Here is a 27,759-nt window from a genome sequence, read left to right as displayed (position 1 = left end):
TATTCTTCTCTCCCCATCCTTCCCTCCCCCCTCCAGAGTCCTAACCCGTGTCTGACGTTCAGTGTGAAGACTCATGACAGGGTCTATTACATGGTGGCCCCCTCTCCTGAGGCCATGAGGATCTGGATGGATGTCATTGTCACTGGGGCCGAGGGATACACTCAGTTCATGGTGTAGAAGGAGTAATATGGTCATGGCGGAGGGATACACCCACTTTATGGGGTAGGAGACTTGATCTGTACGCGTCGGAGGGATACACTCAGTTCATGGTGTAAAGAGGGGTGCTTCGGAGTGGAAGGATACAGCCAGCGTGTGGTTACGACGACAGGACGAGCTCCTCTTTTCTCTGACACAGATGGACTGTTTTTATTTCTGTATTTTATTATTATAGAAATGTCCAAGGACGTGTTCTCCAACAGTGTGCCTTAACTCTCACAGTAGCTCCGCTGGGATTGGCCAGTATTTTTATGCATCATTAGTAAACAAGCAAACAGAACGGTCATTTCAATTCCAGGTTGTGTAGGGTCAAATGATCAGGCGGCAAGTTACTGATATTTACTCATCCCCAAAGACCTCAGGTCTCGTGTGAGTGTGTGTGTGTGTGTGTGTGTGTGTGTGTGTGTGCGCGCGTGTGTTTTTTGCTACATAACCCAGAGGTGCTAATCTTTTTGTATGTTGTCTTTTCTCATGAGGCCAATGTCCTCCATTGCGTCTTCTAGTGTAGCCAAAGGTCAAGTCATCTGTGGTAAAATATAATACCCAAGGTTGCTACTTGGGGAATAGGTTGTCATTGGGATGCAGCCTTATACATGTCAGTGGTAGAATAAATACAGGATCATATTGGTTAACCCTCACAGATTATAATCATGCTGGTCGAGCTTTCGCTGCGTATTTTATCGCTGACTAACCAGATAGTTATATGGTAGCTGTGAGTTGTATTTAGTTGTATTTAATGCCTTGTTTCATGTTTAATGGTGAGCAGCCTTGGCATATAGGCTTACTGTATGTTCATGCTCAGTCATGATGCTTTTCCTTCCCACCATCATATACATCTAGTTATTCCCTCTCATCAGTAGAGGATGACAGCTGAACAGTCTGAGGGACAGAGGATGACCCCTAAACCATCCCAACTCTACCCTACCACCTTCTGCAGTGAGTGTAGAACTGAAAGGACAGATGGAAGCAAATCCAATCCATGTTTGTCACTTGCTTCATAAACAACAGGTGGAGACTAACAGTGAAATGCTTACTTCAATGACTCAATTCCACCCTGCCCATTATTTCTACTGTATCCTTTCAGATATGAAGCATCCGGGGTTGGGCTAGCCAGGCGTTTGATTCATTATCGGGCATTGATGTGCTTTTTAACCATTATACAGTGGGGCAAAAAAGTATTTAGTCAGCCACCAATTGTGCAAGTTCTCCCACTTAAAAATATGAGAGGCCTGTAATTTTCATCATAGGTACACTTCAACTATGACAGACAAAATTAGAAAAAAAAATCCAGAAAATCACATTGTAGGATTTTGAATGAATTTATTTGCAAGTTATGGTGGAAAATAAGTATTTGGTCAATAACAAAAGTTTATCTCAATACTTTGTTATATACCCTTTGTTGGCAATGACAGAGGTCAAACGTTTTCTGTAAGTCTTCACAAGGTTTTCACACACTGTTGCTGGTATTTTGGCCCATTCCTCCATGTAGATCTCCTCTAGAGCAGTGATGTTTTGGGGCTGTTGCTGGGCAACACAGACTTTCAACTCCCTCCAAAGATTTTCTATGGGGTTGAGATCTGGAAACTGGCTAGGCCACTCCAGTACCTTGAAATGCTTCTTACGAAGCCACTCCTTTGTTGCCTGGGCGGTGTGTTTGGGATCATTGTCATGCTGAAAGACCCAGCCACGTTTCATCTTCAATGCCCTTGCTGATAGGAGGTTTTCACTCAATCTCATGATACATGGCCCCATTCATTCTTTCCTTTACACGGATCAGTCGTCCTGGTCCCTTTGCAGAAAAACAGCCCCAAAGCATGATGTTTCCATCCCCATGCTTCACAGTAGGTATGGTGTTCTTTGGATGCAACTCAGCAGTTCTTTGTCCTCCGAACACGAAGAGTTGAGTTTTTACCAAAAAGTTCTATTATGGTTTCATCTGAACATATGACATTCTCCCAATCTTCTTCTGGATCATCCTAATATCATTGGTTAATAATCAAATATTAAGATGTCATACAAAGAACAGCATACAAACAAATGGATATCATACGATCATAGATTAACTTGACTACACAAGTTTACAAACAATTACAATGGCAAAGTCACAATAATCACAAGAATGGCTTTGTGATTATTGTGACTTTGCCATTGTAATTGTTTGTAAACTTGTGTAGTCAAGTTAATCTATGATCGTATGCTATCCATTTGTTTGTATGCTGTTCTTTGTATGACATTTTAATATTTGATTATTAACCAATGATATTAGGCCACTCTTGGCCATGATTACAGACACCTGTGTCTTTTGACACTATATAAACAAGTCATCCCGCAGTGTTTGTGATTATACCCTGATGAAGACAGCTTGGCTGTCAAAACGTTGGTATTACATTTTTGCATCTGAGCTCCTAGAGTGTGCGGCTCTTTTATTTTCAAGTTTCTATTCCGCTAGCCAGCACCTCGTCTTAATAGGTGTGCGTTTTCTTTTTCTTCTAGATCGTCTTTTATACTGATAACAAGTTCAAACAGGTGCCATTAATACAGGTAACGAGTGGAGGACAAAGGAGCCTCTTAAAGAAGAAGTTACAGGTCTGTGAGAGCCAGAAATCTTGTTTGTAGGTGACCAAATACTTATTTTCCACCATAATTTGCAAATAAATTCATAAAAAATCCTACAATGTGATTTTTCTGGACTTTTTTCTCCCTAATTTTGTCTGTCATAGTTGATGTGTACCTATGATGAAAATTACAGGCCTCATCTTTTTAAGTGGGAGAACTTGCACAATTGGTGGCTGACTAAATACTTTTTTGCCCCACTATATATTTTTTAAATGGCAGTTTTTTTTATCATGTAGCTATATCATGCTGTATTTATGCTATTGATTATCAATGCATGTATCTTTATTTCTGCATACAGAAAAAGCAAGAACATATATTAAAGTAAGAACATATTGTCACTTAAAAATGTGTTTGGTCATTTTTCTTGAAAATATAACATGTTTTCATGAGACATTGATTTGATGGAAGGGTCTATGATCCATGTAAAGGTTCTGTTTATGCTAAACGTCACTGGGAAACTCTGTGATCAGAAGCAGCAGTGTTGTATCAGAACCGCTAGATGGGTGATCTGGTCCTGTATTCAGACTGGCTCTCAGTCCTCTTGGCACATTGTATACACACAAGGGTTACATGAGGAGAGACCTTCAACCAAAGAACAGGGTCACTTCTCCCACGGTCTTAAAGAACATCAGATAATCGAGACCTGCTATAACCTCATCTTTGTCATAGTTTTCTGTTCAATCAGCGAGTTCTTGAAGTTCTTGTTTTTCTGTCAGAAACAGATGTTAAATTCTCATGTGGTGGCTCCCTCACTTGTGCATGTATATAAGGAAGGGGATTGTGCCTATAGAATACATCATGTCTAAAAGATGTATCATTTCAGAATAAGTGGTGCTGTTGTAGGTCTGCTGATGTTGCTGTTCTGTCTGTCTGGAGCATGGAGTCAGGGAGAGAGTGGAGGGGTCAGAGAGAATGACATCACTCAACAGGGTCACAGGGAAGGGCAAGAGACCACCACCACCCCTGACATCTGGACCGAACTGAGGTGCACTGAGTGATGTGGTGTAACAGAGAGTGGATGTTAGATCAACATATTCATATTGTTTCCCTTTAATTCCAGTCAAAGTAGCTGAATTGTTATCCATGGGGGGCAGAGTGACAGTCAGTGAGAAAGAGGTGAAGGAGCTGGAGAGAGAGAATGCAGGTACTATACAAGTATAGACATGAACTGGCACGTTTATTTATCTTACTACAAATGCATCTTTCTAAATATAAAATGCAATGTAAATCATCCTAAACATGTATACAAGCGCCTTCAAAAAGTATTCAGACCCCTTGACTATTTTCCACATTTTATTACGTTACAGCCTTATTCTAAAATGGATTAAATAAAACAAATCCTCAAAATCTACACACAATACCCCATAATGACCAAGCAAAACATGGTTTTCAAAGTTTTTGCAAATTTTATAATAACATTTAAAAAAGGATACCTTATTTACATAAATATTCAGACCCATTAATGTGAGACTCTAAATTGAGCTCGGGTGCATCCTGTTTCCATTGATCATCCTTGAGATGTTTCTACAACTTGATTTGAATCCACATGTGTTAAATTAAATTGATTGGACATGATTTGAAAAGGCACACACCTGTCTATATTAGGTCCCACAGTTGACAGTGCATATCTGAGCAAAAACCGAGCCATGAGGTTGAAGTAATTGTCCGTAGAGCTCCGAGACAGGATTGTCAAGGCACAGATCTGGGGAAGGGTACCAAAACATGTCTGCAGCATTGAAAGTCCCCAAGAAGGTCTCCATCATTCTCAAATAAAAGAAGCTTGGAACCACTAAGACTCTCTTCCTAGAGCTAGCCGCCCGGCCAAACTGAGGAATCGGGGGTTAAGGGCCTTGGTCAGAGAGGTGACCAAGAACCTGATGGTCAATATGACAGAGCTCTAGAATTCCTCTGTGGAGATGAGAGAACCTTGCAGAAGGACAACTATCTCTGCAGCACTCCACCAATCAGGCCTTTATGGTAGAATGGCCAGATGGAAGCCACTCCTCAGTGGAGTTTGCCAAAAGGCACCTAAAGGACTCTCAGACCATGAGAAACAAGATTCTCTGGTCTGATGAAACCAAGATTTAACTATTTGGCCTGAATGCCAAGCGTCATGTCTGGAGGAAACCTGGCACCATCCCTACGGTGAAGCATGGTGGTGGCAGCATCATGCTGTACGGATGTTTTTTAGTGGCAGGGACTGGGAGACTAGTCAGGATCGAGGCAAAGATGAACGTAGCGAAGTACAGAGATATCCTTGATGAAAACCTGCTCCAGAGTGCTCAGGACTTCAGACTGGGGTGAAGGTTCACCTTCCAACAGGACAACGACACTAAGCACACAGCCAAGACAACGCAGGAGTGGCTTTGGGACAAGTCTATGAATGTCCTTGAGTGGCCCAGCCAGAGCCCGGACTTGAACCCAATCGAACATCTCTGGAGAGACATGAAAATATCTGTGCAGCAACGCTCCCCATTCAACCTGACAGAGCTTGATAGGATCTGCAGAGAAGAATGGAAGAAACTCCCAAAATACAGGTGTGTCAAGCTTGTTGCCTCATACCCAAGGAGACTCGATGCTGCAATCACTGCCAAATGTGCTTCAACAAAGTACTGAGTAAAGGGTATGTATGCTTGTGTAATTTTTTAATAAATTAGCAAAATTGTCTAAAAACCTGTTTTGGATTTGTCATCATGGGGTATTGTGTGTCGATTGATGAGGGATAAAAGGTATTTAATCCATTTTAGAATGAGGCTGTAACGTAACAAATAAGGTCAAGGGGTCTGAATATTTTACGAAGGCACTGCATAGACAGACATTCGGTCCAACATCCCCAATAAGTTGCAATGACAGTGTTGATCTCTCCCTGCTTCTCCTCTGATGCATGTATTTTCACAGCACCAGTGAGAGGAGTCTACTACTACAGATAAAATACAGTGGACTGGCGCAGCTATAATACAGGTACAGTTCTTTTCCACAATTATCAGAGGGTTATGGTAAAATATGAACACCCTGACATGGAAAACATGAGTTCTTGTCCCGTTTATTGTCTCTAGAGCTGGAGGAGGGGGATGTCGTCTATTCAGGGTGTGGGTTCTATGGTGACATAAATAATTACACCACCTTCATTGGTTTCCTACTCTTCCCTGTGTGATGGAGAATGCCGTATTTAGCTCAGGAGGTTAGGTGTAGAGTCAGGAGGTTAGGTGTAGAGTCAGGAGGTTAGGTGTAGAGTCAGGAGGTTAGGTGTAGAGTCAGGAGGTTAGGTGTAGAGTCAGGAGGTTAGGTGTAGAGTCAGGAGGTTAGGTGTAGAGTCAGGAGGTTAGGTGTAGAGTCAGGAGGTTAGGTGTAGAGTCAGGAGGTTAGGTGTAGAGTCAGGAGGTTAGGTGTAGAGTCAGGAGGTTAGGTGTAGAGTCAGGAGGTTAGGTGTAGAGTCAGGAGGTTAGGTGTAGAGTCAGGAGGTTAGGTGTAGAGTCAGGAGGTTAGGTGTAGAGTCAGGAGAATAGGTGTAGAGTCAGGAGGTTAGGGCTTCCTCGACACCCAACTGTTCTTCTCGTAACCCTTAATAACCTCCTTATAAAGGATTTGTGTCTCTTTTTGTATAATTTACTTTCTACTATTTGGTCTGCACACACTTACATACAGATAACCATATTTATTTGCACATATATATCCCCTCTAAAGGAAAAAGATGGTATATTACCTTGCTATATTACCATGTATGTCAGTGGGTGTATGTTTCAATGTGTTCCTGCTTCCTTTTGTTTACTTTGGCTAACTAACCAATGAAGGCTGTCACTTTCACCAAACAACAACACAGACCAGAGCAGGAGGGGAGAGGCCTTCAACCAAAGAGCAGGTTCACTTCTCTTACAGTCTTAAAGAACATCAGACCTGCAATTACATCTTCTTTGGCAATTTTTTCAGAAACATTTGCACAATTCTTATGAAGCAGCTTACTACTTACTGTACATTGTGTGTGCACTGAGTATACAAAACATTAGGTACACCTGCTCTTTCCATGACATAATGACCAGGTGAATACAGGTGAAAGCTATGATCCCTTATTGATGTGACTTGTTAAATCCACATCAGTCAGTGTAGATGAAGGGGAGGAGACAGGTTAAAGAAGGAATTTCAATTCTTAAGACAATTTAGATATGAATTGTGTATGTGTACCATTCAGAGGGTGAATGGGCAAGACAAAATATTTAATTGCATTTGAATGGCGTATGTTAGTAGGTGCCAGGCACACCGGTTTGAGTGTCTTTGAACGGGGTATGGTAGTAGGTGCCAGGCACACCGGTTTGAGTGTCTTTGAATGGGGTATGGTAGTAGGTGCCAGGCACACTTTGAACGGTTTAGTAGTGTCTTTGAACTTTGGGGTATGGTAGTAGGTGCCAGGCACACTGGTTTGAGTGTCTTTGAGTAGGTGCCAGGCGTATGTCTTTGAGTAGGTGCCAGGCACACCGGTTTGAGTGTCTTTGAATGGCGTATGGCAGTAGGTGCCAGGCAGTAGGTGCCAGGCACACCGGTTTGAGTGTCTTTGAACAGGGTATGGCAGTAGGTGCCAGACTCACCGGTTTGAGTGTCTTTGAACGTGGTATGGTAGTAGGTGCCAGGCACACCGGTTTGAGTGTGGCTGGGTTTTTCACACTCAACAGTTTCCTGTGTGTATCAAGAATGTAAAACCACCCAAATGACATCCAGCCAACTTGACACAACTGTGAGAAGCATTGGAGTCCACATGGGCCAGCATCCTTGTGAAATGCTTTTGACACCTTGTAGAGTCCATGCCCTGACGAATTGAGAGCAAAAGGGGGTACACCTCAGTATTAGGAACGTGTTTCTAATGTTTTGTACAGTCTGTGTATATAAATAAGGGGACAGAGCCTCATAGACTATGTAATTTCTGAAGAGGTGCCATTTCAGAATAAGTGGTGCTGTCGCTCTGCTGGTGTTGCTGGTCTGTCTGTCTGGGGCATGGGCTCAGGGAGAGAGTGGAGGGGTCAGAGAGAATGACATCACAGTAATTTTGTCTCCATGTTTGTTTCCACAAAAACAAATTTGTTTTAAGAGGCCTGCATATATTTTCTATGTGCAGTAGCCTATCTTCTCTTCAAAAAGAAATACGTTGATTAATCAGCCAGCTGACTGCCCTGTGTTCACAGACAGGCCAAATGTGGCCTTCTCTGCAGGTTTGACTGATTCAGAAACTGTAGGACCTTTCAATACTGACACCACACCGGTCTACAGTAGAGTCATCACCAACACTGACAGGGCCTACAACCCAAAGGCAATTAAATATTAAATATCATCTTCACATCACCAGGCAACACCAATCAACACACACTGAACAGTTTACTGTAACATAGAAAAGTGGGCAGTGCTGCCCCCCTGCTTCTCCTCTGATGCAGGTATCTTCACAGCACCAGTGAGAGGAGACTACTACCTCACATTCACTACTATAGAGTATCTTGGACATAATATGGGTGTAAAGCTATATCACAATGACCTCAGAGTTGTGTTTAATGAGAATATCAATATCGATTCACATGGCTAGAATGTGCATATTTAAAATGCATTCTCTCTAGAGCTGTAGGAGGGGGATGAGGTCTACCCTCAGACAGGAGGCTCTATGATAATAGTAATAACTTCAACACCTTCAGTGGTTTCCTGCTCTCTCCTGTGTGAGGGGGAAATGTTTCTATCTCAAGTGAAGTTAGATGAGGGCTTCTAATTACCACACATAACTGTTCTTCTCATTAGCATGAATTAACAGATAAAGGCTTTATGTCTCCTTGTACCTATGACTTCTTACTATTCTATACTGTGAAACATAGTAGTGGATAGATGAGGTGACCTGGGACAGTGAAACATTGTTTTGTACATAGTGCAGTGTTGGTTATTATTGAGGCACTGATCAACATCATCAATTAGAGGCTCCATCATGCCTTATGTCATTGTGCTCAGGACCCGCAGTTCCAAACCCGAACCACTAGATGGTAATCTTGTTCTGTATTCATTCTGGCTCTGAGTATTCTCTCCAGACATAGGTGTAGACTAGAGGTGCATTGTGTACACATAGGGGGTTACTTTGGGACAAAGCACAAGTTCATTTCTCCCACAGTCTTAAAGAACATCAGATACAAGAGACCTGCTATGACATCATCTTTGGCAAAGTTTTCTGTCCGATCAGCGAGTCAGAAACATGACAAATTGTCATGCAGCGGCTCACCACGTTGTGAGTGTATATAACCAAGGGGACAGAGCGTCGTAGACTACATCATTTCTGAAGAGGTTTCTGAAGAATTAGGGTTGCTGTTCTCTGCTGGTGTTGCTGTTCTGTCTGTCTTGGGCATGGAGTCAGGGAGAGAGTGGAGGGGTCAGAGAGAAAGACATCACTTAACAGGGTTAAACACAGTCTACCAGCCTTGCCGCTCAAAATGAGTGGAGCTGAGGAACATGGAGGCCAGACTGAGGGACAGTGAGGGGGAGAATGCAGGCAATTAGCTGATGTAAAGGGCATGATGAGGTCATATCAGTGAAAGATTAATCATTTTTGAGAACTGATTGTCAAAATGACAATTTCATGTGTGGGCCAGAGTGACAGCCACTGAAAACAAGGCGATGGCTCTTAGAGAGGAGCAGAGTGTCGCCAAGACTGAACTGTAGCTCCAGAAGAACAAGGTGGAGGAGTTAGAAATGATACATTTACTGTATTTGAGTAATGTTTGATATTATGGTTTAACTTTGTTCAGTATTCATATTTTATTTCATGTTATGTCAGCCCTGGTGGCCAGTGACAGCCAGTGACAGCCAGTGACAGCCAGTGACAGCCAGTGACAGCCAGTGACAGCCAGTGAGAGCCAGTGAGAGCCAGTGAGAGTGAAAACACAAGTACTAGGAGGACTTTGACATAATGAAACCATTACCTTAAAAATGGTCAGGATAACTAAATTCAAGTTCGCTTTTGCATATGTTTTCTGTTAAACAACAGCCTTGGAAGCCAGAGTACCAGTGAGAGGGAGGTGGAAGAGCTTAAGAGACAGAATGCAGGTAACAGATGCAGACAAACCTTTCCTCAGGTTTATTCATCCACATTTGGATTTTAAAGTTATAGTTTGCTTTAGGATTTGGATAAAATGCATAAAAGACAGCCAGTGGTTTTTGTGAAAATGTTGCGTGCTAAATGCTACTCAAAATGCTAAGCTAGCTTAGCATACTCTTACACAAATTAGTCAATTGCTATGGTTCAAAAGCATATTTTGAAAATCTGAGATGACAGTGTTGTTAAGAAAAGGCTAAGCTTGAGAGCAGGCGCATCATTTTCATTTTATTTGCGATTTTCAGAAATCGTTAACGTTGCGTTATGCTAATGAGCCTGAGGCTTTAGTCATGATCCCGGATCCGGGATGGGGAGTTTCAAGAGTTAAGAGACAGAATGCAGGTAACAGATGCAGACAAACCTTTCCTCAGGTTTATTCATCCACATTTGGATTTTAAAGTTATAGTTTGCTTTAGGATTTGGATAAAATGCATAATAGACAGCCAGATAAAAGCATGATCTTATTTTACTTTGATTACACATAAGTACATTATAATGTAAATGTCTTTTTTTCACTCTCCCGTGTTTACAGACAGACCAAAGCTGGCCTTCTCTGTTGATTTAGGTGATGGACTGTTGGGACCCTTCTTCAGTACTGAAATCCCACTCATCTACAGTAAAGTCATCACCAACATCGGCACAGCCTACAACTCAGTTACTGGTATAGTAGTGCATACTACTACTTCTTCAAAAAGTATTAGTTGTACCATTACAGTGCCATCAGATTGTAAAGAATAAGTATAGGTATACACACAGAAAACAAGAACAATGACTTCTGAATCCTACTCCTGGGTCACAAGTCAGTTGTGATTTTAGCATGTAAATCTTGGTGGGGCAAACTCAACAATAGCAAACATTATGCATGCCAGCAAAGCTACTACAAAACACAACACTAAAACAATACATTAATTGTACTATAATGGTGACAAACAGTGCCCACAAACTGTTAGGGCCAACATAAAGCTGTCCCAACAGCAGAGCTTTCTTTTCATCACAATGGAGTGAATCCTTACCACCGCTACACCTGGCTATCAGCGGAGCCTTGTCTGGCAGTGAAACAGTTCATTCAGCCTCGTTTACTGCCTTTTAAAAAACATAGCTGATATGGCTGACTTGCTGAAAAGAGATTAGTGGAGTGGTTGAAAAACAAGTTTTAATGACTCCAACCTAAGTGTATGTACAATTCTGACTTCAACTGTATGTCTAATGCATTGTCTCTAGAGCTGGAAGAGGGGGATGTGGTCTACATGTGTCTCCCCAAAGAGCATGTGCTGGCTGGTTCTTCTTGGTTGCGCAACACCTTCAGTGGCTTCCTGCTCTTCCCTGTGTGAGAGAGATGTTATATTGAGCTCAACTTAAGAGTCAGGAGGTTAGAGCTTCCTAGACCAGGGGTGGGGCAACTGGCTGCTCCCCTTTTGTGTTTAGGAGAGATTAGCTTTAAAACTGCAACATTTTCTCTATGCCTAATGGCAAAATGTTTAGAATTGCAGGAAATTTACTCTAAAACTTCTCTCCACTGTCAAGAGGGGGCTGACAAAATGTTTAGGTCGTAAGGTGGGGGGGATCCCCCATCAGAATGTTGCTTAGGACCCCCAAAAGATTAGGGGCTCTGACTGCATGTGTCAAGCACCCAAGGTAACCCTCATGGTGAGTTCAGAATGTTTGTGGCCTCCAACCCATCCAAGATCAATTGTTCTCATAACCATGAATAAAAGCATTTAAGTATTTTCCCTCTCACCATTGACTTTTACTGTTGATAGTACTGTATCCTGATGCCATCAAACATTTCAAAACTAGACCAAGTAACTGAATACCCATTATGGCATCGATGGTTTTTTCTTAATTTGTTTACTGTGAAACAAAGCACTGGCTTTGCAGTAAATAGGTGAATTGTGCCTGTCAAAAATTGTAGTTAGATTCTCTGGTAATTGTAAATTTTTTTTGCCAGTAGTTCTGGCGAGCCAACTATGGTCCCAAAAATCACTCAATCACTGCTGTGCCCACTGAGCTGTTGGGCCGGCCCTGCAACCTCATTGGATAATGCTGGGCAGGCCTCTTGCTAGATGTCACTTAAATGGGAGGGGCTGAAGATCATTGTCTCAACTTAATTTGCTAGTGGGCTGGTCCACCTGTGGTGAAATTGTAGGGAACATGACACAGCTTTAAGGAAAATTGCTTTTAAACTAGGGATTACAGCTAATTGAAGTAAGACAGTAATGACTTATTATGCATGTATGAATTACACTGACACAGCCAAAAATGTGTAAAAAATGTACAGAGCATGTCTTTAAGAGCAAAGCTTCAATGTGCCTACCATCTCATATGAATTAAATGTTTGACAGTGCAGATAAGTATTACCTACAAAGCAATAGTGACAAGTGTACTCAAATGAATCAATGAACAGTATTGCACAAGCATATTTGTACCATATTGGGTGAAAACCCACAGAGAAGAAACATTTCACAGACCAACATTTTATTGATGACTTCAGCTTGAAGGGGGGAGGGGGGGCGGTTTCAGGATCAAATGATAAATAACAGTACGCAGGGTTGGACACTGTGCTGGACAAGTGCCTAAAGGCCTAGGACACTTAACATTCTAGAACACAGACAACTTCTAGAACTTTGCAGAGTAGAGTTCTAGAACATTCTAAAGCAGTAATTCTAGAACACCTCATTCTAGAATATTCTAGATTAGAAGTCTGCTGAGTCCTAGAAAACTGGGCTGAGACTGGCACGCGCTCAGTGGGGGTAGGTGGCTAGGTGGGGGTCCTTAATCTTCAGACTCTCCCGGGCTTCTGATGTCATCGATCTTCAAGATCATCTTAACCACCTGGGTGGCCAGAGAGATCTGCTGCTTTTTCCCATGCAGAGTCTCAATTACATGTTGCTGCTTCATGTCTAGGACAGAGAAAAATAATCCACATCAATAACAATTACAGCTATATTAAAGATATAACGCTTCATATTAAGTGTTTACATGTAGCCCCTAGACAGGTGAATGAAAACATTTAACATTGTGAATGTTGGGTATAAACACAAATGTACAGTTGACAAGTTGTGAGTCTGTCCTTACCATTGGTGTTGAGGTGCAGACAGTCGATGCCCAGGGCGGGGTTGTTCTCGGTGACCTGCCTGGCGCGGACCTCTGTCATGGTCTGGATGGAGTTAAGCCCGCTGTTCTCTGCCAGGGCCATAGGGATCACCTCCAGGGCATCAGCAAATGCACGCATGGCATACTGCTCCAGGGACGGGCACTGCAGAGAGAGATGGCGGTATGAGCACATTGCTTTGTTTCAGAATCATCATCAGGCTATTACTGTTACTCCGGGGCACACTCTTGAAGCAAGTCAAATACAAAATCTTTCACCTGAGACTGTGTGTGTGTGTGTACACACTACCTTGTCAGCAGCCTGGTTGACAGCGAGGGCACAGGAAATCTCAGAGGCTCCGCCCCCGTACACAACACGGTTGTCTCTGACCAGGTTACGGATGACACACAGTGCATCATGCAGGGCACGCTTAGCCTCCTCGATGATCTGACACGGAAATTAAACAGTTAGTTCTGGGCTGCAATGAAAGCCTGTACACTTAGGTACAGGAAGTGTCCATCCGTGACCTAAAGATACAGCTGATGAGAAATCACAGCTGTCTACATTAACTGATTATCAGTTGCCTCAGCATAATCTCTTAACAGTCAACATTAGCAGACTACCAGTACACCCACCATCTTGTTTCCTCCACGGATGAAGATGGTGACTGCCCTGGAGTTCTTGCACTCCTCGATGACCAGCATGCGGTCCTTGGTTGTGCCAAAGCATATCTCCTTAACGACGCCAGCTGAGCCCAGCTTCTCAGCGGTCAGCTCAGAGAACCGAGGCACGATGCGGCCCCCTGTCGCTATGGCAATCAGCTGAGGGAGGAGAAAACAGGGAGGTTAGCGATGCAGAAATACTTTAGCGAACCCCCCCCGATAACTTTTTGTAGGTAGATGGCAAGATGTATGTAGTTTGTGTGTGACGGTGCGCGTATCACCTCGATCTCAGGCCCTCCGACCCAGCGGATGGCAGGCAGTTCATTCTGCAGCAGCAGGTGGTTGGCCTCGTCATCAAAGCCCCACTGGCAGATGGCCAGGTTAGCACCGGTATCCTTGATCTGTTTAAAAAAAAGTAAATAGTTAAAATATTACATTTGACCCATTCATGTTATTTCACCAAACTCTACTATCTGGTTTAAATAAATAAAAAAAATTGTCTTTTAGTTTAGATCATATTCAATTAGGTTCAAGGAGATGAGGGGAACTTCATATACACATATTTAAGTTGTCCAGACTGAATGGCTGGAATTAACCGTATGCAGCTGTGCTATAGAGATATGAAGTCCTAAAGTTTCTGTGACTGACCTGTTTGATCATCTCCAGGAACTTGTCCTTCTCATACTTCTGCAGGGCCTTGTATTCCTCCACACAGGTCACGTCCAGCTTGTGCTTGGTCTTGGGCTTAGGGGGCTCAAACGGGCAGGTCAGGATGGCCATCTTTGTGTCTTTCAGGAGCTGAGGGGAAAAGAGTACAGGTAATTACTGTACAAGATAATGTATCTGGCTAAATACAATAAAAACAATTTTTAAAAAGTGCTTCAGACTTAGATGGACAAAAAAATAATACCCCTTAAATCTACAGAAATCGTCAGCTCTCTCACAAGCCTAATTTAAGGTGAATGTCTTAAATGAGAGGCGAGACAGCTGTGGTGCTGTATCCAGTCAATGTCAGACCACTCCACTGGGGACAGAGTGACTGGAGTAAGGGAGGGGAAGAGTTACTGATCCAGTCAGTCCTAGTTTACACTGGGTTGGATCTGAGGTGTGCTAACATGACCCTTGTTTGTATCAACTGTATGACTGGGTTTGGAACTTGGATAAGGTACCACTACCTTCTGATGAAGGTCATGCTAGCCTAAACGTCAACGCTATTACATTAAACTATCCTGAGCTGTGTGTGGTGTGTACCTTGGGCATCTGAGGGTGGCTGAACTCCTTGTCTATGATGACTCCCTTGATGAGCTGGGTATCCTCCAGCTTGCCCCCCACCTTGCCCTCCATCTTGATCAGCTCAAAGTCCACGTCCTTACGGTTCATGTCCGCCACAGTCAGGACGGCGTTCACTGCAATCTCCGCCATCTGTCTGTGGCAGCGGTTGATCCTGAGAAAGGGAAGATGCGGGAGAGAAATCTGTATGAGACCTTATGAAACCAATGACCAGGTTCACAAATAATAACTTAATCCTACTTTCCATACGGGCCAAATCAATTTGTGTATCATTCATCTTTGTGCAAAGACTGCATGGTTCCATTAAAATAAAAAATACAAGTAGACGTGCAAACAATAAAAAGGCAACTGCTAGCTGGACCATTAATGAAATTCTTGAAAGTTGCCATGACGACCACAAAAAACACTAACTGCCAGTGAGACTCACACTTTGGATCCCAGTGTGGTCATGGCGGTCTGAATGAGTGGCTCCGTGTTGCTGGGGTCGTATGGGTAGGTCTCGCTGATCTTGTCCAACTGCGCGATGGCGATCTTGGCGGCCTGGTCATAACCGTCAGAGATACGGATGGGGTGGATGCCCCTGTCCAGCAGCTGTTCTGCCTCCTCCAGGAGAGCACCAGCCAGCACTGGAGGGGAGATTAGTTAGGATGAGTGTACCAATATGATTCTGCATTGATGAACACAATCTTATCATAGAAAGAATTGAGCATGGCTTTTAGAAATGATCAGCTGTCTCACAAGCCCCATGTAAGATTAAGTTCCTAGTTGGGAGAAGTGAGAAAGCCATGCTGCGGTATCCCCTGTCAATGCAACATTAATCCAATGTCCAGATTAGTGCCAAAAAAAGGAACCAGGAGAAGAGTACAATCCAATTTTCATAATAGGATAGCGATGCAAGAAATGACATTTTTATTTAGTAAGCTAATGAGTCAGACCAATCACAGACTCAAATCTGTAGGGTCCCGTACCAACGACTCCGGTGGTCCCGTCTCCGATCTCATCGTCCTGAGACTTGGAGAGCTCCACCATGAGCTTGGCGATCTGGTGGTCCACATCCATCATGCTGAGGATGGTAGCTCCGTCATTGGTGACGGTCACCTCTCCATCCCGGTCAACCATCATCTTGTCCAGACCTGTAGGAAGAGGAAGGGGGGGAAATCAAATGTACTACACGATGAATGTGTAGCCATTACTGTGTTGAGTAATGAGGGACTGGGCACACACCAATACTAGAAGTTCCTTTATTGCTCTGTTTACAAATGTTGCTCCCGAGTGGCACAGCAGTCTAAGTCACTGCATCTCAGTGCTAGAGGCATCACGACAGACCCTGGTTCGATTCCAGGCTGTATCACAACCGGCCGTGATTGGGAGTCCCATAGGGCAGCGGACAATTGGCCCAGTGTCGTTAGGGTTTGGCCATCATTGTAAATAAGGATGTTAACTGACTTGCTTAAATGAAATCTAATAAATAAGCTTCAGTGTGGCTGTGTTTGTTCGGGCTTACCGTTTGGTCCTAGAGAGGTCCTCAGCGTCGAGGCAACTGCCTTCGCTGCCATGATGTGAGACTGCACAACACAAAAGGACATTCGTGAATTTTTCACTGAGGCTGGGATTCTGCAGGAGTCAAACTATAACCAAATAAAATCAACATATCTATGGGACCCACTGGCTAGATGGCCATGTCCGTGAAAATTAAATTGACGATCAAGATTCCTCGTTAATTGCCAAGAAGCAACTGCCAAATATTGTCAGCTGAGTTAGGCTATCCAACGAACTGTGTCGCTAAACTACTTTACCAACGTTACCTAGCTACGTCATGACTGAATGTGTAAAAAAAGAAAAAAAGGACTTTATTCATCATAAGTGATAAACACAGAACTGTTGGTGGTATGTTATCTAGCGAATTCCATTGTTAATTTGACAACCAGCCGCGCCTCACTGTGGCGTCCTCAGAAAATAAGCACATGGGCAGACTAGCCTGCAGTTGCTAGCTAGCCATATAAATAACGTTAAAACTTTCTAGCTAGCAAGCAAACTTTTACAACATGAACTAAACGTATGCATTGGCCCGTAATGTTATAATGCAGCTAGCTAGCCAACTGTCTAGCTAAACAAGTGGGTCTGAAGTTGTTGTGCATTTGAAGTGTTCTGCATTTGCCTTGACAAGATCTTGACGCATGAATGAAGTGGCATGCTAGCTGACTTGCTAAATCCATTGTACCTTCAGTGCGTCAAGGCCCGATAAGCGAGTCTTCTTATCCTGATCCTTGATGATGATGAACGGCCGTCCATACTCATCGAATGCGAGTTGCCCCATAGCGGACATATTGCCCGAAAGACGGCGACACTTTAGAAGTGTCCACGGATTAAATTCAGACTTTCACCGGTGAAAAAGTGGAGTGTTGGTAGGCACCTGGTCACACTGGTCTGCTGGCGACTTCTAGAAGGATCTCGGGGCGGGGAGGGCGAGACCAAGTAGGAAAAGGGGGAAGTTGATACATCATTCAATTATTCGATTTTTTAAAAACTATATTGTTAAGATACATTTCGTTTGCCTTTTCTACAATTACATTTTGAGACAGATGTTGTGCATAAAAGGCTTGAATTCATGAAATGTTTTCGAAATCACCAAAATTCCTCTCATCACGTTGTTGCCAAATCAGTTCTTCTAGTCTCGCGATCTCACTCTTTTTACTCTTGTCTTGTTTTCTCGCGCTTTAGATACATCTTTTGGTGCTGAAATTAAGAAACCAGGGGTGATAAAAATACTCAGCTAAAGAGAGTTTAAAACTTCAATGTATTAGCTTGATAATGTGCGTTGGGATGAATACGTTCACTTGAGTGAACTCACAGGCAGCTACTTTTTCATTATCACTGGTATTGTTTGGCTCATTGCATTGGCCATCCAGCCCAAATCGTCCAGAAAAGTGTTAAACATTTGACTTGTGTCAGCTCCACCAAATGTTATGGATATACTGGCAAGACATGTCTCCCCGCCCTAACAATTGTCTACAAAGTAGAATGGCAAAGACCGAAGTTGCCGGGATGTCACGTGTCCTACTTATATCAGTACACACGTAACAACTTAACCATTACGAAACTTATATTTGATCAAATAAACCTCAAATAACAAATAAGCCATTCATTTTTGTAAGATCAACACCTCACAAAAACTAATTGCGGACGAAACAACGAAAAAACGCCACCTGCTGGAGGGCGACAGATTTTCTGCAGAGTTGGGCCTCCTCTCTTCCTCTCTGGCTCCGTTACGGAGTTTAGTTTCTGGCCCCTGTCTCGTGCTGGAAGACTAGCACTCGGGAGTTTTACTAGCAGACCAGTTGGATGATACGCGAATCTCATGGAGTTACAGAGAGCTGTTCTCCAAAAGCATTCTCACATCAGAGAGAATAAGTTCGTGTTATGTTATAAGTTTGATAAATACATGGGCACAAATTCAAGTACATACACATAGTTCTGTACACTCACACATACAGGTTGTTCCTTGCTGGGGCGACAACGTGCCGTGCGTCAAACGTGACGTAACTTCCGGGTAAGTTTTGTAAGGCGTTGAACGTGTTCAGTTATGTATTTTCTACAATGTTAGAAAAGGAGTTCCACGGGGATCTGCAACTAACTTTTCAATTTTCCGATTGTGTATGTACGATAATGACACGCAGACAGTCGTGGACCTTTTGAGGATTTAGATATTTTCTGAATTCACAGTTTTATTTGGTTGGTGTGTAGTCTGTTGAGATGGAAGAATCAGTGTCATGGATGATGTTTCTCAGTTTTCAATCCAGCATGTCGATGTCTGCAGAATGTTTTGTTGTTGACAGCGGTGACAATGTTGCCACAACAGTTATTATATATATGATACACTCACTGTAACAACTTGCTGCAACGTGAAGTTACACTGACTGACTTATTTAATTCCCACTTGTCCAGCAGAATGCCTTGTGAGGTGAAGCCCCGGTTCCTGGTTCTGTACGGGTCTCAGAAAGGCCAGGCACAGTCCATAGCCGAGGGGATAGCTGACGAGTCTGAGGAGAGGGGACTGGTTGCTGACATCTACTGCTTGAGTGAAGGAGGGAAGGTAAAGTTGACAAAATAGTGTTAACCTGCCCTGGCTTGTATTCCAATGCTGGCACAACACTGATGATTACAAAACGGATGATTACAACACTGATGATTACAACACTGATGATTACAACGCTGATGATTACAACACTGGTAAACTACTATCAAGCTGCTTAGGAACAAAACTAAGTCTGTATCATCGCATTTGTGGCAGAGTTGTTGTTACCACTGGTCTTTTCGGCTCTGGTATGAATACTGATCCTGTCTCCCCTCAGTTTAACTTGGAGAAGGAGAGTGCACCTGTGGTGTTTGTTGTGTCTACCACTGGGGATGGGGACCCACCAGACACGGCCCTGAAGTTTGTGAAGAACATTAAAAAAAAGACCCTGCCCAGCGACCACTATTCACACCTCTGCTATGCTCTTATAGGTAAGGAAGGAGTGTGTGCCTAATCTTGGTTAACCCAGAACTACATTCTTGCGTAATTGGTCAGGTGCTCGATTAAGTTCCAGGTCCATACATGTTGAGAAAATAGATCAAGAGATACTAGAATGTGGAGCAGAACTGGAACGAGGAGCTCCACCCTCTTTCTTTGCAAGTTAAATGTCAAATGTCCCCTCCCCTTTTGAAATTCGAAAGATGCTAACACCTGTGAAATTGGGATTTGTCCAAGTAACCAGTGATGAAAAACCCTGCTCGTTCTCAATTGGTGCGGCCATAGTATAAAGACAGTTCTACGGTACCATTTATGTTTAAATAGTCTGTCCACAGCAGATTAGGGTGTGCCTAAGACTAAAGGCCTAGTGCTGAAATTAATTGCTACTGCTTTCGTCTTTATCTTATTTGATGGCTTTAAAATAACAGATTCATTGATACATTATGTGTGATGATCAATATCTTGTTTTTGTCTGTGCTCCAGCTCTGGGTGATACAAACTATGAAAATTTCTGCAACTGTGGGAAGACTATTGATGGCCGTCTACAGGAACTTGGTGCTAAACATTTCTACGCAACAGGACATGCAGATGATGGTGTAGGGTAAGGCCCAAGGTCTTTTAATAGGGCAAATACATTTTTTTACATGTTGATGTATGAGAAACACTCATCAAGTCCTGACACTCACCTAAGAAGCTTTAAAGTAGGGGCACAATGTCTTCTTGAATTAGTAGCAATAAAAGTGGTACCAATACAGACACACTTTGAATGTACTTTCCCCATTTACCTTGTGTCACCTCATTTGTGGTATGTGGCACATTACCTTTTGGATCCTTCACACTGCTTATCTCTGAGTCTGAGTGGACTTTGCTTTCTGTCCAGGCTCCAGTTGGCGGTGGTCTCTTAGTGGGTTTCCCATGTTAATAATTTAACTCTTAATCCAAACTGTGTGTGTGTGTGTCTAGGCTTGAGTTGGTGTTGGACCCCTGGCTTGAAGGACTCTGGGAGGCCATCAGAGGAGCATTATCCAAGATGGCCACCCCTCAGCCTGAGAGGGATGGCCATGTAAGGGACCTGAGAGCATCGTTCAACGAAACACCCAAATTGTCAGTGACAGATGTCAAACTCCACCTCATGAGTCTTAAAGAATCAGAACCTCAGAGCTCTGGCTCACTCAGAACGGCAGCAGAGTCAGAGAGTACTAAGACTGAGCCCAAATCAGCTTCTCTGAATGTTACAGAAGCAGCCTCTGAGACAGGGAGTGCAGTTACTGATGTTAGACCAGTGTCATTGACCAGCAACAATAGGACTGCTCCTAAACTAGATGGCGTTGTCACTGATCCCGAGTCAGTGTTAGAGACACAGAGTAGAGCACCCTCTGCTGTTGTAGAGGCCTCTCTGACATGCTCCTTGCCTCCACTGTCTGAGTCTGTCCTCAATGTCCCTGCTCTGCCTCCAGCCTACCTGGATGTCATGCTCCAGGAAGCCACCATAGAAGAAGAGGTGGGTTGTGGTAATACTGGGTTCTTTTGGCAAATTCATATTTGTTTGAGTTCTAACATCACCAGCCACTCTTTCCATACCACCCCCCCCAGACCAGTGCTCCGGTCAGTAAGGGAACCCTACACGAGGTTCCGATCTCCAGGGCAGTCCAGTTGACCAGAGATGACTCTGTGAAAACAGCCCTTCTGATAGAGCTGGACATCTCAGTGAGTGGCAGGCGTTTCTTACTATATACACTGAGTTTACAAAACATTAATGACCCCTTCCTAATATTGAGTTGCACCCTCCACTTTTTCCCAAAGCAGCCTCAATTTGTCGGGGCATGGACTCTACAGGGCGTCGAAAGCGTTCCACAGGGATGCTGGTCCATGTTGACTCCAATGCTTCCCACAGTTGTGTCAAGTTGGTTGGATGCCCTTTTTGGGTGTTGGACCATTCTTGATACACACGGAAAACTGTTGATAGTGAAAAACCCAGCAGCATTGCAGTTCTTGACACAAACCGGTGCACCTGTCACCTACTACCATACCCTGTTCAAAGCCACTTAAATATTTTATCTTTCCCATTGACTCTCTGAATGGCAGACATACACAATCCATATCTCAATTATCTCAAGGCTTAAAATCCTTCTCTAAACTGTCTCCTCCCCTTCATCTATACAGATTGAAGTGGATTTAACAAGTGACATCAATAAGGGATCATAGCTTTCACCTGGATTCACCTGGTCAGTTTATGTCATGGAAAGAGCAGGTGTCCTTAATATTTTGTACACTTAGTGTAGTTTCATGCAGAGACCAAATATATTGGTCAGTAGTTCAAAATTATGGTTAAACTAGTTTCTTTACTCCGTCCTTGCCTCTGTGTACCTAGGCCCATCCGATTGCCTACCAGCCTGGGGACTCGCTTGACGTTCTCTGCCCAAACAGAGCCTCCGAGGTGGGGGAGCTTCTCCAGAGACTCTGCCTGCAGGACCAGAGGAGCCACCGTGTCCAGCTCTCACTGCGCAAAGACACCAAGAAGAAAGGTATGCTGTTCTCTCTTGTCATACACATGACAGGGACATTGTGTGTTTATAGTTTCACATTCAGTACCAGTCAAAAGTTTGGACATCTACCTTTTTTCTTTATTTTTACTATTTTCTACATATTCTACATGTAGAATAATAGTGAAGACATCAAAACTACATATATAATCATGTAGTAACCAAAAAAGTGTTAAACAAATGAAAATATATTTTAGATTTTAGATTCTTCAAAGTAGCCACCCTTTGCCTTGATGACAGCTTTGCACACTCTTGGTATTCTCTCAACCAGCTTCACCTGGAATGCATTTTCCAACAGTCTTGAGGGAGTTCGCACATATGCTAAGCACTTGTTGGCTGCATCCCAAACCACCTCAATTGGGTTGAGGTCGGGTGTTTGTGGAGGCAAGGTCATCTGATGCAGCATTCCATCACTCTCCTTGGTCAAATAGCCCTTACACAGCCTGGAGGTATGTTGGGTCATTGTCCCGTTGAAAAACAAATGATAGTCCCACTAAGCGCAAACCAGATGGAATGGCTTATCGCTGCAGAATGCTGTGGTAGCCATGCTGGTTAAGTGTGCCTTGAATTCTAAATACATCACAGACACTTTCACCAGCAAAGCACTCCAACGCCATTACACCACCACCTCCATGCTTCACGGTGGGAACCACACATGTGGAGATCATACTTTCACCTACTCTGCGCCTCAAATTTGGACTCATCAGACCAAAGGACAGATTTCCACCGGTCTAATGTCCATTGCTCGTGTGTCTTGGCCCAAGCAAGTCTCTTCTAATTGGTGTCCTTTAGTAGTGGTTTCTTTGCAGCAATTCGACTGTGAAGGGCAGATTCACACAGTCTCCTCTGAACAGTTGATGTTGAGATGTGTCTGTTACTTGAACTCTGTGAAGCATTTATTTGGGCTGTAATTTCTGAGGCTGGTAACTAATGAACTTATCCTCTGCAGCAGAGGTACCTCTGGGCCTTCCTTTCCTGTGGCGGTCCTCATGAGAGCCAGTTTCATCATAGCGCTTAATGGTTTTTGCGACTACACTTGAAGAAACGGTCTTGAAATTGTCCACAGTGACTGACCTTCATGTCTTAAATTAATGCTGGACTGTCATTTCTCTTTGCTTATTTGAGCTGTTCTTGCCATAATATAGACTTGGTCTTTATCCAAATAGGGCTATCTTCTGTATACCACCCCTACCTTTTCACAACACAACTGATTGGCTCAAATGCATTAAGAAGGAAATACATTACAAAATTAACTTTTTAACAAGGCACACCTGTTAATTGAAATGCATTCCAGGTGACTACCTCATGAAGCTGTTTGAGAGAATGCCAAGTGTGCAAAGCTGTCATGTATAGGGTGGCTATTTGAAAAATCTCAAATACAGTGCTGATTTTGCAGGTTTTCCTACTTATAAAGCATGTAGAGGTCTGTAATTTTTATCATAGGTACACTTCAACTGTGAGAGACGGAATCTAAAACAAAAATCCAGAAAATCACATTGTAAAATGTTTATGTAATTAATTTGCATTTTATTTTTGTTTTAGATTCTGTCTCTCACAGTTGAATTGTACCTATGATAAAAATGACTGACCTCTACATGCTTTGTAAGTAGGAAACACTGCCGATTTTGCAGGTTATCAAATACTTGTTCTCCCCACTGTATATATTTGATTTGTTTCACACCATATGTGTCATTTCATAGTTTTGTTGTTTTCACTATTATTCTACAATGTAGAAAATAGTAAAATAAAGGAAAAACCCTGGAATGAATAGGTGTGTCCAAACTTTTGACTGGTAATGTTTGTGTGTACAGTTGTGGCCAAAAGTTGAGAATGACACAACTATAAATTTTCACAAAGTCTGCTGCCTCAGTGTCTTTAGATATTTTTGTCATATGTTACTATGGAATACTGAAGTATAATTACAAGCATTTCATAAGTGTCAAAGGCTTTTATTGACAATTACATGAAGTTGATGCAAAGAGTCAATATTTGCAGTGTTGACCCTTCTTTTTCAAGACCTCTGCAATCCACCCTGACATGCTGTCAATTAACTTCTGGGCCACATCCTGACTGATGGCAGATCATTCTTGCATAAACAATGCTTTGAGTTTGTCAGAATTTGTGAGTTTTTGTTTGTCCACCCGCCTCTTGAGGATTGACCACAAGTTCCCAATGGGATTAAGGTCTGGGGGGTTTCCTGGCCATGGACCCAAAATATCAAAGTTTTGTTCCCCGAGCCACTTAGTTATCACTTTTGCCTTATGGCAAGGTGCTCCATCATGCTGGAAAGGGCATTGTTCGTCACCAAACTGTTCCTGGGTGGTTGGGAGAAGTTGCTCTCGGAGGATGTGTTGGTACCATTCTTTATTCATGGCTGTGTTCTCAGGCAAAATTGTGAGTGAGCCCACTCTCTTGGCTGAGAAGCAACCCCACACATGAATGGGCTAAGGATGCTTCACTGTTGGCATGACACAGGACTGATGGTAGCTCTCACCTTGTCTTCTCCGGACAAGCTTTTTTCCGGATGCCCCAAACAATCGGAAAGGGGATTCATCAGAGAAAATGACTTTACCCCCGCCCTCAGTCTGTCGCTGATGTTTTTCCTGAAGAGAAGTGTCTTCTTTGCTGCCCTTCTTGACACCAGGCCATCCTCAAAGTCTTTGCCTCACTGTGCATGCAGATGCACTCACACCTGCCTGCTGCCATTCCTGAGCAAGCTCTGTACTGGTGGTGCCCCGATCCCGCAGCTGAATTAACATTAGGAGACTAACCTGGCGCTTGCTGGACTTTCTCGGGAGCCCTGAAGCCTTCTTCACAACAATTGATGGTTGATTTAGGTGCAATCTTAATGGCAGCAATATCCTTGCCCGTTTAATCCCTTTTTGTGCAAAGCAATGATGACGGCACGTGTTTCCTTGCAGGTAACCATGGTTGACAGAGGAAGAACAATGATTCCAAGCATCACCCTCCTTTTGAAGCTTCCAGTCTGCTATTCGAACTCCATTAGTATGACAGAGTGATCTCCAGCCCTGTCCTCGTCAACACTCGCATCTGTGTTAACGAGAGAATCCCTGACATGATGTCAGCTGGTCCTTTTGTGGCAGGGCTGAAATGCAGTGTAAATGTTTTTTGGGATTCAGTTAATTTACAATGCAAAGAGAAACTTTGCAATTAATTGCAATTCATCTGATCACTCTTCATAACATTCTGGAGTATATGCACATTGCCATCATACAAACTGAGGCAGCAGACTGTGAAAATGAATATTTGTGTAATTCTCAAAACTTTTGTCCATGACTGTATATGTATGTACATAGGCCACGACTGTATATGTATGCATGTATGTATACATGTTTATGTAGGTAGGTACGTACAGTTGAAGTTGGAAGTTTACATACACCTTAGCCAAATACATTTAAACTCAGTTTTTCACAATTCCTGACCTTTAATCCTCGTAAAAATTCCCTGTCTTTGGTCATTTAGGATCTCCACTTTATTTTAAGAATGTGAAATGTCTGAATAATAGTAGAGAGAGTGATTTATTTCAGCTTTTATTTCTTTCATCACATTCCCAGTAGCTCAGACGTTTACATACACTCAATTAGTATTTGGTAGCATTGCCTTTAATTTGTTTAATTTGGGTCAAACGTTTCGGGTGGCCTTCCACAAGCTTCCCACAATAAGTTGGGTGAATTTTGGCCCATTCCTCCTGACAGAGCTGGTGTAACTCAGTCAGGTTTGTAGGCCTTCTTGCTCGCACACACCTTTTCAGTTCTGCCCACACATTTTCTATAGGATTGAGGTCAGGGCTTTGTGATGGCCACTCCAATACCTTGACTTTGTTGTCCTGCAGCCATTTTGCCACAACTTTGGAAGTATGCTTGGGGTCATTGTCCATTTGGAAGACACATTTGCGACCAAGCTTTAACTTCCTGACTGATATCTCGAGATGTAGCTTCAATATATCCACATAATTTTCCTTTCTCATGACGCCATCTATTTTGTGAAGTACACCAGTCCCTTCTGCAGCAAAACACCCCCACAACATGATGCTGCCACCTCCGTGCTTCACGATTGGGATGGTGTTCTTTGGCTTGCAAGCCTCTCCCTTTTTCCTCCCAACATAACGATAGTCATTATGGCCAAACAGTTCTCTTTTTGTTTCATCAGACCAGAGGACATTTGTCCAAAAGTACGATCTTTGTCTCCATGTGCAGTTGCAAACCGTAGTCTGGCTTTTTTTTTATGGCGGTTTTGGAGCAGTGGCTTCTTCTTTGCTTAGAGGCCTTTCAGGTTATGTCGATATAGGATTAGTTTTACTGTGGATATAGATACTTTTGTACCTGTTTCCTCCAGCATCTTCACAAGGTCCTTTTCTGTTGTACTGGGATAGATTTGCACTTTTCGCACCAAATTACGTTCATCTCTAGGAGACAGAACGCGTCTCATTCCTGAGCGGTATGACGGCTGCGTGGTCCCATGGTGTGTATACTTGCCTACTATTGTTTGTACAGATGAACATGGTACCTTCAGGCGTTTGGAAATTGCTCCCAAGAATGAATCGGACTTGTGGAGGTCTACAATTTTTTTTCTGAGGTCTTGGCTGATTTATTTAGATTTTCCCATGATGTCAAGCAAAGAGGCACTGAGTTTGAAGGTAGGCCTTGAAATACATCCACAGGTACACCTCCATTTGACTCAAGTGATGTCAATTAGCCTATCAGAAGCTTCTAAAACAATGACGTCCTTTTCTGACATTTTCCAAGCTGTTTAGAGGCACAGTCAACTTAGTGTATGTGAACTTCTAACCCACTGGAATTGTGATAGTGAAATAATCTGTCTGTAAACAATTGTTGGAAAAATTACTTGTGTCATGTGTAACTGATGTGAAATGGCTAGCTAGTTAGCGGTGGTGTGCACTAATTGCGTTTCAATCGGTGACGTCACTCGCTTTGAGACCTTGAAGTAGTGGTTCCCCTCTGCAAGTGCTGCGGCTTTTGTGGAGCGATGGGTAACGATGCTTCGTGGGTGTCAGTTGTTGATGTGTGCAGAGGGTCCCTTGTTCGAGCCCGGAATGGGCGAGGGGACGGACTAAAGTTAAACTGTTACACATGCACGAAGTAGATCTCCTAACTGACTTGCCAAAACTGTAGTTTGTTAACAAGTTATTTGTGGAGTGGTTGAAAAACGAGTTTTAATGACTCCAACCTAAGTGTATGTAAACCTCCGACTTCAAGTGTGTGTGTGTGTTTGTGTGTGTGTGTGTGTGTGCACACTTAAATCTATATATATTTATGCGTGTGTGTCATTGCGATTTCGTCATGACATTTAAACTATATAAAACTGCATGTAACTACTCACATCTGTAATGGATGTAAAGTTGATTGTGTTTTTTCCCCTCCAGCTGCTCATCTCCCCTCCTACATCCCAGAGAACATCACTCTAACCTACATGCTCACCTGGAGTCTTGAGCTCAGGACTGTCCCTAAGAAGGTCCCTTCTGCTTTCACGCTCTATACCTGAACTACCCAGTTCAGAACCCAAACCTGACTGTGAAAGGTTACTGCACTGCAGTAGGACAAAGACTCTCTTTAGTCTAGCTTCTATGGAGCATGTTTGGCAGACGCCTACGGTAGCAGGGTTGGCAGGTACAGTAGGCTGCAGGAATGTAGCCTGGGTGCCAGCCTGCCTCTGCCGACTTTTCATTGTCTTGTTTGACA

The 27,759-nt window shown here is 43.1% G+C and overlaps 3 protein-coding genes across 9 annotated transcripts in view; 2 read left to right on the top strand and 1 right to left on the bottom strand.

The window, feature by feature from the left end:
- LOC135522724 (pleckstrin homology-like domain family B member 2) overlaps positions 1 to 1,347 on the top strand; it is a 47,024-nt gene extending 45,677 nt beyond the window's left edge. For all 4 annotated transcript variants that reach the window (XM_064949255.1, XM_064949256.1, XM_064949257.1 and 1 more), the window contains one exon: positions 37 to 1,347. In XM_064949255.1, coding sequence (XP_064805327.1) covers positions 37 to 177 — 141 coding nt within the window. In that variant the 3' untranslated portion in view covers positions 178 to 1,347. The remainder of the gene's footprint in view (positions 1 to 36) is intronic.
- An 11,051-nt stretch (positions 1,348 to 12,398) lies between these two features.
- LOC135522723 (T-complex protein 1 subunit epsilon) lies at positions 12,399 to 17,442 on the bottom strand. The gene is made up of 11 exons (XM_064949254.1): positions 17,205 to 17,442; positions 16,488 to 16,548; positions 15,952 to 16,116; positions 15,411 to 15,609; positions 14,945 to 15,137; positions 14,342 to 14,491; positions 13,975 to 14,094; positions 13,667 to 13,852; positions 13,341 to 13,478; positions 13,016 to 13,196; positions 12,399 to 12,840 (listed from the first exon to the last, which is right to left on the bottom strand). The coding sequence occupies exons 1-11, from the start codon at positions 17,307 to 17,309 to the stop codon at positions 12,713 to 12,715; spliced, it is 1,626 nt and encodes a 541-aa protein (XP_064805326.1). The 5' UTR covers positions 17,310 to 17,442; the 3' UTR covers positions 12,399 to 12,712.
- An 868-nt stretch (positions 17,443 to 18,310) lies between these two features.
- Positions 18,311 to 27,759, top strand: part of LOC135522722 (methionine synthase reductase-like) — a 35,031-nt gene continuing 25,582 nt past the window's right edge. For 2 of the 4 annotated variants that reach the window (XM_064949249.1, XM_064949253.1), the window contains exons 1-8: positions 18,544 to 18,637; positions 18,929 to 19,076; positions 19,336 to 19,489; positions 19,980 to 20,097; positions 20,460 to 20,997; positions 21,090 to 21,203; positions 21,868 to 22,021; positions 27,444 to 27,532. In XM_064949249.1, coding sequence (XP_064805321.1) covers positions 18,933 to 19,076; positions 19,336 to 19,489; positions 19,980 to 20,097; positions 20,460 to 20,997; positions 21,090 to 21,203; positions 21,868 to 22,021; positions 27,444 to 27,532 — 1,311 coding nt within the window. In that variant the 5' untranslated portion in view covers positions 18,544 to 18,637; positions 18,929 to 18,932. The other 2 variants (XM_064949251.1, XM_064949250.1) reach the window with 2 other exon arrangements.

Source organism: Oncorhynchus masou, chromosome 30 (genome assembly GCF_036934945.1).
Source record: "Oncorhynchus masou masou isolate Uvic2021 chromosome 30, UVic_Omas_1.1, whole genome shotgun sequence".
Classification (NCBI taxonomy): Eukaryota; Metazoa; Chordata; class Actinopteri; order Salmoniformes; family Salmonidae; genus Oncorhynchus; species Oncorhynchus masou.
This window is presented reverse-complemented; position numbering and strand designations above follow the sequence as displayed.